The sequence below is a fragment of the Myotis brandtii genome, unplaced genomic scaffold (assembly GCF_000412655.1).
Source record: "Myotis brandtii unplaced genomic scaffold, ASM41265v1 scaffold112, whole genome shotgun sequence".
In the NCBI taxonomy this organism is placed as follows: Eukaryota; Metazoa; Chordata; class Mammalia; order Chiroptera; family Vespertilionidae; genus Myotis; species Myotis brandtii.
Window position 1 is genome coordinate 2873422 of NW_005353838.1, and position 11374 is coordinate 2884795.

The following is an 11374-nucleotide window of genomic DNA, read 5'->3' on the forward strand; positions in this document are numbered from 1 at the left end:
TATGGGGGGAAAAAGAGGAACAACTGTAATAATCTGAACAATAAAGATTTAATTAATAAAAAAAAAAAGGTACCACAGACTGGGTAGCTTAAATAACAGAAATTCTGAAGTCTGAGATCATGATGTTGTCCAGGTTGATTCCATCTGAGGTCTGTCAGAGAGAATCTATTCAGTGCCTCTCTCCTGTCTTCGGGCGGTTTACTGACAATCTTCAGCATTCCTTTGCTTGAGGATACATCACCCTTCATCTTTTCACAATGTGTTTTCCCTGGGTGTGTGTTTCTGTCTCCATACCCCTTTCTATAAGGACACAGTCATATTGGGTTTGAACCCACCCTGATGACCTCGACTTAATTTGATGGTCTGCAAAGACCCTATTTCCAAATAAGGCCACATTCTTGGGCTCTAGGTTTTAGGATTTCAACATCTTCAAGGGTTGGGGAGAGATACAATTCAATCCATAACGCTAGTGTACAAGAAGGTCAAATAAATAAACTCTCTTCCTTTGTAGGATCCTCTTGGATAGCCTTAAGGATTATGTCTAAGGCTAAGAGGAACTTTATAGTAAACAAATCATCTCTTCCTTATGTGGGCATGGTATTGTCAGTCTGAGCACTCTCCTTTGTGTGTGTGTTGGGGGGTAAGGGGGTGGAGGCAGGGGTTGCTTGATTTTTGACACATTCTGTCCCTTTGCTAACAGGGCAAACTTGGAGTTTAACTATGCCAAAGGACTTCAGAAACAGGCAATTAAGCTGAATAAAGCATTACAGAACACAAAGAAAAAGTAAGTATATGAAAGAGGTAAAGTAAAATAATTCTTAAAAATAATGAACAGTGACATTTGTTCAGTTCCAGTTTTCTGTTATAAATGTGGCAGGTACATGATGTCAAGCATGGCTTCCAGTTCTTGAACACTTACTGTGGGCTATACAGTGTGTTAAATGAATTTATAAATACTCTCACTTAACCTTCAAAACCCTTGAGAAGTCTTATCATTGTCCCTACTACAGACTAAGTCTTGAGTCTTGAAGAGTTTAAGACACTTTCCCCAGACGCACAGATAAGGAGTTCCAGAGCTGGATTCATCCCATGTTTTTATGCGTCTTAAGCCCACATGTGTAAAAGGTTTCACTGATGATGGCTAACATAGAAAACAGTGTTGTTAATTTGGAGTGTCTTGGAGTCAAAAAGTATGAATCCTTATTTATTTCCACTCTCTGACCTTCAACAAATAACCTGGTTTCTCTGTGCCTCAATTTCCTCCACTAGTAGAGGAAGTAATGTTATATTCTCCATCGTTACATATGTATATGTAATGTATGTGTGTATGTGGGAGGGTGTGCATATTAAATGAGAAAATGTATCATTAGAACATTATTACTGAAAAAATGTTGGTTCACATCTTCCTCAATACATTCCAGAATGAAATCAGTTCCTTCTTTGGGGGGAAAGAGAAATATATTTGTATTCTAAAAATGGTCCACTAGTGATAATTTGCTACAAAGATTCTTGACTAATGCTTGCAGATGTCAGCCTAAACTGGCAATGCCAATGCAAAAGCTTCTTTTGATGGTGAATGAGAGGAAAAGAGAAAAAAAAAGGAAGGCTTTAGGAGCTTATATTCTTATTCTTCCTTAGGCATCATCTGTAACAGCAAATATTGGCTTTAAAATTGCTCCGACTTCTAGCTTGATTTTTAGGATAGTATTTTAGTAGATTTACCAAGGAGTCAGTATAGCACAGTGGTGGAGTAGAGCTAGACTTTATTTAGACTGCCTGGGTTTAAATTCTAGCTCTACCACTTACCAGGTAGGTGAATTAGGAAAATTTATCTTACCTCTCAGTGTCTATTTAAAGTGGAAATAAATTGCTGTGAGGATTAAATGAGATAATACAAGAAGTATGCTTACTAGCTGAGACAGAGCCAAAGTTCCAGAAGTATTCATTATGATATTGATTTTAATTACTTCCTAAAGAATGAGAAGTGTAAGGGTATAGTGGGTGTGGGTGCTTGTATAAATGACTCAAATTATTTATATTTTAAAAATCCAATTAAGTGAACGTCAGAGAAATCAAGTGATCCATCCCTCCAAGTTCCCACTGAAAACAAAAGGGAGTGTGTGAGTTCAGACACAGACTCCACTGAGGCTAGCCCTCAGCTTCCTGCTCTGATGCCCAGCTCCTCTGAGGAGCAAATGTCAGGCTCTCTTCCCAAAAGTGTGCTTTGGTTCCTTTTTTTTTTTAAAATCTTCACCCAAGAATATGTTTTTGTTTGTTTTTTAAAATATATTTTTATTGATTTCAGAAAGGGAAGAAGAGGGAGGAAGGGGGAGAGAGGAAGAAACATTAAAGAGAATCACTGATCGGCTGCCTCCTTCACGCCCCCTAGTAGAAATATTAATGAGAGAGAATCACTGATCGGCTGCCTCCTTCACGCCCCCTACTGGGGATTGAGCCCACAACCTGGGCATGTGCCCTGACCAGGAATCAAACTGTGACCTCCTGGTTTATAGGTCGACGTTCAACCACCGAGCCACACCAGCCAAGCCAAGGATATGTTTTTTATTAATTAGGGAGACAGACAGGGAGGTGGAGAGAGAGGGAAAGAAAGGAACATTGATATGAGAGAGAAACATGGATCTGTTGCCTCCCATATGCACCCTGACTGGGGATCAAACTTGCAACCTAGGTATGTGCCCTGACCAGGAATTGAACCTGTAACCTTTTCGTGTACAGAACAATGTTCCAACCTACTGAGCCACCTGGCCAGAGCTGGCTTCCTTTTTAAAAAAATCAACTCAATTGAGGTTTAATTTACCTGCAATAATAAGCACTTATTTTAAGCAGATGCTTTGGTCGATTTTGATGTATGTACTAGTATATACTATGCAGCTACTACCAAAATCAACATGGAGGCATTTTCATCACACAAAAGATCCCTCATGCATGTGTTCAGTCCTCCCCCACCCAGTCCCAAACAACCACTGACACTGATCTGTTTCCTGTCATATATATATATGTCTTTTCTGGAATTTTCTCTAATCGGAAGCATACAGTAAGTCCTTTGTTGTGCCTGGCTTGGATAAGCAGAAAATCTGGCATCCTTTGACCTAGTTCTCCCATTAAATAACTATAGGGTTAAACCTAAGTCATTTGAGGCAAAACCTCTGCACCATCACTATTTCAGTAAGGGCACCCATCTGTCTCTCCCCGACTCCCACCCCTCCCCACCCCCATCAAAGTCCACACAGGCCTCTGTACCTGAGGTTACTGATACAATTGTGCTTATTATCCTGACTTTTGAAATCTGCTGTGAGCTAGGCCTCTACCATAGGAGAAAACAGTATCACACGTCCTAATCCTCCCTCTGTGCTGCTAAGGAGAGGGCAGTGCTGTCCTTTTGTTAAACTGAGACATTGCTCACAAGACCATAAAATATCTGAGTAGTTGTCCTAACAGGATCGAAACCCCGATGGCAAGAACAGCACACAGGCCGTGATCAGGGCTCTCGAGTCCTCTGTCACTTAACTTCTCTGAGCCTCAGTTTATTATCAGTGAAATGAGGAGCCTGAGAAGATTGTTAGGGCCTTCTGCCCTAGCATGCTGTCCCCTTCCCGCTCTACATGCCTTCTCAGCCTTCGCGACTTTATTTCCCCAATTTTCTACGGACATGAAATAGAAAATGAAAATCACGATGACAAATGCCTGAAAACTAGCAGTTTCTGTAATGAGTCCAGTGCAAATAAACTTGTTGGCAGCGTTTAACACCATGGAGAAACTGAGATAAGATTAGGGATATGAGTGCAATTACTGAATGCAATGAATCTGACTTTCTGGGAAAATGACGCCCCCTTGTCTTTGCCTCCAGCTGTGTCGCCAGTGCCTGGGCCTGGGTCTCGGAGGGCATGAAGTCTGCAGCAGACCTGCATCAGTGAGTGCTCCCACCCCAGCCTTGCTCCAACCCCAAAGGGAGTGGTAAATATTTAATGTCGGTGTGCTACCATACTCCACTTCAATCTGGCCGTAACACACCATTTTATTTCCCCAGAAAATAATTTGGAAAGTAGATATAAATCCTAATACTATACTTGTGTCTCTTATGTTCCATTTCCAGAAAACTTGGCAAAGCAATTGAGTTGGAAGCAGTAAAACCAACTTATCAAGTCCTGAGTGTACATGAGAAGAAGAGAAAATCAGTGAGTCAAAACCTTTCTCCCCTGTTTAAGCAAGATTTCTGTCTTTGACTCAGGAAATAAAAGGTGATCTAAAAATGATACTAGGTTTCAGAAATTTGTCATAAAAATAAAAAGAAACCCCAAAACGTTATGTAGGAGGATGTTTGTTAAAAGACTTTTCTAATGGTGAAAAGCTGGAAACTTCATCCAAAAATAAATTATGATAAATTCAAGCAATGGAATACTATGTAACCATTAAAGGTGTTATTATAGAAGAATTTAATGACTTGGGGATTTTTTTTTACTACATAGTATAAAATTAAAAAGCAGGATTAAAAATATGTCAAAATTAGCTCAATTTTGTAAAATATGTGTATATATGCAAATAAAAATACCTGGAAGAATCCCCCGCCCCCGACTGTTAATATAAATTATCTCTAGATAGTAGGATTAGAGGTTATTCTTATTTCATTTTTTGTACTTTTCTGTATTTCCACTGTTTTTCAATGAATAGATAATCCTTTTATAAATAAAAAAATTACAAACACATTTTAAAAAAAGAAATGCTGTTCTCTGCTTATCAGCTTGGAATTAGGTAAAGGCAATGATAGTTATAAATCCTCAAACAGCCTGCAATTGAAGAAAAATAACTAAGCAATTCTTTCAGAGGCATATGGTCCTCGTGCATAGCGTATTCTCTACACTATTTGTGTAGCTTTCCTGCTACAGTTTCATTTGTGCTCATTTTTCCTTCTACTGATGTGTCATACAGTTGTTAAACACTTTCAAATATATTTTCAGGCAACATAGGGGTGTTTCATAAAAGTTGCTTAGCTCTGATAGGGGTGAGTCATGGGCACTATTTCAAGACCAGGTGCAGGCCAGAAGTTCTGAAGCAATGACAGGTGATCCTTGTGAAGGGAAGTGGGTCAGTAGGATGAGGGGATTTGTAAAAGCCTTGATGGCAGAAAAATGATTTTAAGAAATTTATTCAAACTCATTAAACTCAGTCAGGAAATGGAACTGATGTTTGTGTGGCCATACCTGTGTTTTTACCAGAATGGATATTCTACTGAGGGCTTGGGTGATGGGGAAAATTTGCAGTAATTATTAGAAAGCAATATAATCATCTACCTTTGCAAACCAACTTAATAAAATCCAAACACAAAACTATATTTCATTCATCGATAAATTTTTTACACCACATTATAGTATGATCATTACTAGCATTTCCTTAGTACTTACCACAAATTAGTCCCAGTACTATGATCATTATCATAGGACCTTAGATAATTAATGTCATGATCCTTCAAGCTGCTGTTTTAGTTTGAAATCTTTTCAGCTTTGCCCCTCCCTGAGGCACCCCCACCACCCCTCCCACTCCACATAAAAGATAAAAGATTAGAATTAAAAAAATTTTTTTAACTTGTTCCACACTTCAGCTGCATACATAAAGCATAAAGTTATTTTCATTGTATTTGTTACAATAAAGCATATATTCCAAATTCAATCAACTGAAAAAAAATCAAAGTGCAGTATTGCTGGATCTCCAACCGGTTGAATGATGTATGATCTGTGGTGTCTGGGAAAAGGTCAGTGGTCCAGGAACAAAGGTTCTGCCCTAACTTAAGTTCCACCTCCAGGCGGGTTGCCTAGATCCAGTTTCATCATTACTATTACTGTCTCATTGGCTGTTTAAAGTGGGGGGAAAGTTAATTATGATTAAGAATTCAATCTCTTTGAAATTAAAACAATATTCTCTTCAGAGGCAATGAGACACTTAGTAAAATTAGCACTGTTAGGACTGATGCCAGTTCTCATGGTGGTAAAGGCTGAGCCACATGGAATGATGCTGAAGAGGAAATGATGGGACTGGATGTGACACCAAACTATGCAAGATCCTCCTCCACACAGACTGTGCACATTTACGTTGTTTCCATGTGGTTATGTGTTAGAAATAATTATTTTACCAAATGCATTCAGGCTAAATTCTGTCGAGAGCTTCTTGATAGGGGAAAAGATAGGTTGACTGCTTTTCTCTGGAAATATGTCCACTGTAGGATTTCAACATTTCTATGAATTGTGATAGTGATTGCACTACAACTAATAAGCCAGCACCATGACTCAACAAGAAGACAGCAAAAAATTTTTCCTTTTTTTCTCTCCCATAGCTTGATAATGAAGTTGAAAAGACAGCAAATCTTTTCATTAGCAACTGGAATCAACAAATTAAGGCAAGTAACACAAATATCTTCCGTGTGAACTCAGTTTTCAGGATTGAAGTTTTTTTGCTTTTGCACAAATGTGATAATGTGTTTTAGTGTTAGTATTTCTAAGTACTAATTGAAGAGAAAAATGCTTCCTCGCCTGAGTTATTGTATCTTTCAACTCAACCAATGGAAGAGCAGGGCTCTAAATATGGTAATTTGTAGCTAACACTTACATAGCATTTATTGTGTGCCAAGAGCTATATACTATATTATCACAGCAACCCATTGTGGTATGTGAGCTTGCATTGTTCCATTTTAAAGATGGCTGAGGAAACTGAGATACAGAGAGCTAAATAATTTGCCCAAGGTCACAGGGCTGGTTATTGCTTGAGCCAACAAGTGTTACAAGTTGTTGGGCTCCAGGGTCACAACTCTTAATCATTCACTATATTGACCTCCTGTCTGTATAATTAGCAACTTAGGGCAAGTGGCAAATACTATCTGAGTTTTGGTTTTATCCTGTAGAAGGGTGTTTGTCTCACTAGTGAGAGTGCCAAGCGCTGGGTAGTGACACATAAAGGGAAATGCATATGAGTATTGATTCCACAAGTCTGTGGTCCGCTTCTTGTGCACCACACTGCACTAAGATGTGGTTCTTGCTTCCAAGCAATTTTAAAATTCATTGATAGGCAACATGTGCAGGAAATGGTGGATGAATTCTAAGGAAAGGAATTATGCTCTGGTGTGAGAATTTAGAACATATCATTATAGATTCTTAAGCAGAGATAATAACAGATGGAACCCGTATGTATGTGCAGAAGATTATTCTGGAACAATCCAGTTGAAGAGGAATTCATTTTGAGTAGAAAGGACTAGAGAGGGAATCTGTCAAGAAAACCCAAGGACCCTCTTTGAAAGGTCTTGTGCTCCAAAAGTTGAAATTCTCCTTTTTTATTTCTGAAGTGTCAGAGCCCAAAGAGAACAGTCCCAGGTCAGCCCTCCGTGTTGCCCCTGAAGCTTCTGCTGAAATCAAAGGCTCCACAAGATCAAAGACATTCCTAAGAAATGTTTGAGATAAATGAGTTTCTATAACCACAACAAAAGTACTGCTAAAAGTAGGCTCATGAGAATCACATCTACAATGCATATTTCACAGTCTCATAAACAGCATCCAGTCATTTGTTTTTAGTTTTGCTCTTGATTTTATAAGCTTTCTTAAACAGAATTTGTTTTTTAAAATCCATTCTCTAATTATTCAGCTTTCGTGGGAAATTCAATATAAATGGACCAGAAGGGAGAAACCATGCTCCGCAGCTGCAATAGCTTTCAAGACAAAAAGCATCTTTTGTTTTTCCAAGTTTTCACCAAATAATTTTTCCAAATAAGAATAGATTTTATTTTTTTATGAAGAGTGACAGAGAAATTAGAGAACATTAAAATTCTTGAGCTGTAGTAATTTCCCCCCCAGTTACAATTCACGGGATTCAGCATGTCAGTAATGAAGTGCAGTCTGTTCTGGGGACACAGATGAAAAGCCTTAAAGGACCAAAGCTCTTGCCTCACACTCTCATTTATCTGTGGACATGTGACCGACTGAAGGCAGAGGAAGAAGGTCTAGGAGTTTTTTGCTCCTTGAATTCCCTATTGTGGAGACTTCATAGATTTAGAGACTTTCAGAAGCCTTTGCCTCTGATCCCTAAGGAAGGAGAGACCTGAGCCTTTCCCTTCATTATCTGGTTTTACGGTTCTTGCAATCTTGAGGTGGAGAAAACTACACAGTCTTTCAGTCAACCCGGTTTCTGAAACAGGCTGAATCCAATTCAAACTGAATTCTGTTTATTTCATCTCTCGAGCATCACCTCCTGCCAAATTGGAACTGTTGGAATAGAAAACGATCGCCTGAATCATGACCTACTGTGAGGTTGAGGCATCAACAGGATAGGGGGACTTTGAATGTTTCTTTCTTCCCAGTGCTCCCCACCCCCACCTTCTTCCCACAAATGCAGGTCATGTCACAAGGTGCCAGGCAAATGCCCAGCTCTCAAGCCTGGTCATCAGGTGGCACAATTCCCCCTTTGCTTTAAGTTTTAAGAAAGCATCTTAAAGCAACCTCAATTGTGGCCCAGGCTGATTTAAAAGAATGATGCAGGCAGTCTTCCATGTTTGTCGTGTTATTCGTTCTTTGTGGTAGAGCCCTCCCTTCCTTCATGTTAGCTAGAACAACATTTTGGAGGCTTGCAGGCCTTTGGTGATCTAGCAAAATGTATAACCCTCTTGAGTATACCCTCTGTAATGAAAAAATATACAGTGGTTCGCAGGGCAAAACATTAGCCATTGCAATATTTTAGGCAGAAATAAAGAACTAAAATACACACACTCATTCAAGCTAGCACATAAACATTGTCTTGTTTCAGAACAGAATATTTTTTCTCTTGATATCCGTTTTTGCTCCTTTTTTCCTACTTTCCTGTATGTTTTCCTCTCTCTCTCTCTCTAGGCCAAAAAGAAATTAATGGAGAGTACCAAGAAGCATGAAGCACTTTTCCACCTTATAGAGAGCTCCAAGCAAACCATGACTGACAAGGAGAAGCAGAAGGTAAGGTGTCGTGGCCAGCTGGATGCATGAGGTTTGGTGACAGATGGGCTCCCGGCCCTTGGCTATGAATACAAGAGCACGGGCTAACTCCCGCTCTGTGCGGGGTCTCTGCAGAGCCTAGTGGGCAGAGTATCAGAAGGGATCCTAAATCATTCCTGGTCCACATATATTTGTAAAAGGTATTATTGACAGATGACAAATTAGACCAGTGGTGTCCACATTTTTCAATAGGGAACCCTATTATTAAATATCTCTCAGCTCATACCCCAAATAAGTAAAAAATATATATACATATTCATATTTATTGTACAGTGTACTTTATCTATGTCATCTGTAACAATAGTACTTTATAAATTACTAGAGGCCCGGTGCATGAAAATTCATGTCCCTCAGCCCAACCTGCTCCCTCTCACAGTGCGGGAGCCCTCAGGGGCAGGAGGTGACCCAGCGATCAGGGGAAGGTGATGCCCCCATCACACCTCTGCTGCTGCCACTGCTGGCAGCGCAAGCCTCGGCCGGCCCTGGTTACTTGCACCTCAGGCGGCCCTGGGCGGCTTGGCAGCTGCCATCTGAGGCTTGCCTGCACCTTGGGCTGGCCCTCGGTGGCTGGGGGGCTGAGGGGACTAGGGGACTCCAGAGGCAGGCACGCCAGTGGGGCTGAAGGGACTGGGCGCCACCATTTTGTGGCTGTGGATGCTGCCATCTTTGAGGGTGGGGCAGTCAATTAGCATATTCCCTCCTTACTGGCTTTGGGCGCCGCCATCTTTGCAATGGTGTGAGGGTCAATTAGCATATCCCCTCTTTATTAGATAGGATACCAATATGTTATGAACATTATAAAAAACAAAAAAGTAGAAATGTTTGAAGGATGAGGTAAAGATGAAATAATATTTTAAATGATTAGCTAATCCTATATTTACATAATCATTAAGTGACAGCTCTGGCATAAATTACACACTTGGGGAAAGGTTCAGATTTAACCATAGTAAGTATAAATTCATGTTTCTGATAGTCCTCTTGATAGTTTTAAATGTTTTGGCCACCTTCTTGTCAGATCTCAGTAGCCCATCCCAATTTCCGCCTTTTCATGTGGGCAAGGACGCACTCATTACCAGGAGCAGGTTCCTGTGGCTTCATTATGCTGATATTGTTCATATTAGCACCAAACTGCAGCTTCTTGGCAGAAATCTTTTTAAGAGATTTGTGCATTTTGTGTATATTACCCTAATTAAAGCTAGATGATAGTAAGTCTATAAATCCACATGACACAGACACCTGTCAATGGCCACATGTCCCAAGATGTTGACACCTTTTCATGTTTTAAAATTCCCCCTCAGCCTCCAGGACACTTCGGAATCTACAGCTGTCCATGTGTTGGCATCAATGTCAATTCAGATTTTAGATAAGAGTAAGCTTTAGGCAAAAATGAACACAAGCCCAAAATAGATTATCTTGCACACTTCTGTGGTATGTGCTGAGATTGGAAGGCTTTGAAATCATCAGTATCTTCTCCAAAAGATGGAGTGCCCCTAAGTCAATGCAGGCAGCACCACTACAACCCAAAACATCCTTAAAAGAAAATTGTCATTGCAAGTGTTGCTATTATTTCATCTGAAGAAACTATTAGTTGAATAACTTAAATTCATTATTAGCAAGATTTTACAAGGTTCTTATTTCTTCACACATCAATCTTCACAGTTTGAAATAATCATAAGTATTGAAAAATGAGACAGCTTCCAAGGAGGGGAAACCACAGTATATTTCAGTGCTAGGCACCAGGATCTGTGGGCATTTGAAGCCTACAGTAGAAGCTGTTCTTTTTTTTTTTCTTTTAAAAAAAATATATATTTGTATTGATTTCAGAGAGGGAGGGAGAGGGCGAGAGAGCTAGAAACATCAATGATGAGAGAGAATCCTGCATGCTCCCCACTGGGGAATCAAGCCTGCAACCTGGGCATGTGCCCTGACCAGGAATCGAACCGTGACCCACTGGTTCATAGGTCAATGCTCAATCACTGAGCCACTGCAGCCAGGCTAGAAGCTGTTCTTTATTGATGTCAAGCAATCTATAATAATAAAAATGTAATATGTTAATTAGACCGGACATCCTTCTGGACATCCTTCCTTCCGGACAAAGCCACAGTGGGCGGGGGCCTAGACAGAGGCGGCAGAGGCCCCCCGCAGTGAGCAGGGACCAGGGCCAAGGCCCTTGCACGAATTTTGTGCATTGGGCCTCTGGTCCTATATAATAAAAGACTAATATGCTAAGTGTCCAGTCGTCTGTTCAACCAATCAAAGCATAATATGCTAATGATATGCTAAGGCCACTCAACCATTTGCTGTGACTGACCACCAGGGAGCAGACAGTCAACCAGTCGACCAGTCACTATGAT

At 40.2% G+C, this 11374-nt stretch overlaps 1 protein-coding gene across 3 annotated transcripts in view; it reads left to right on the plus strand.

The window, feature by feature from the left end:
- Positions 1–11374, plus strand: part of NOSTRIN (nitric oxide synthase trafficking) — a 51447-nt gene that overhangs the window by 16951 nt on the left and 23122 nt on the right. For all 3 annotated transcript variants that reach the window (XM_005857538.2, XM_005857539.2, XM_005857535.2), the window contains exons 3-7: positions 701–784; positions 3869–3931; positions 4115–4196; positions 6347–6409; positions 8883–8981. In XM_005857538.2, coding sequence (XP_005857600.1) covers positions 701–784; positions 3869–3931; positions 4115–4196; positions 6347–6409; positions 8883–8981 — 391 coding nt within the window. The remainder of the gene's footprint in view (positions 1–700; positions 785–3868; positions 3932–4114; positions 4197–6346; positions 6410–8882; positions 8982–11374) is intronic.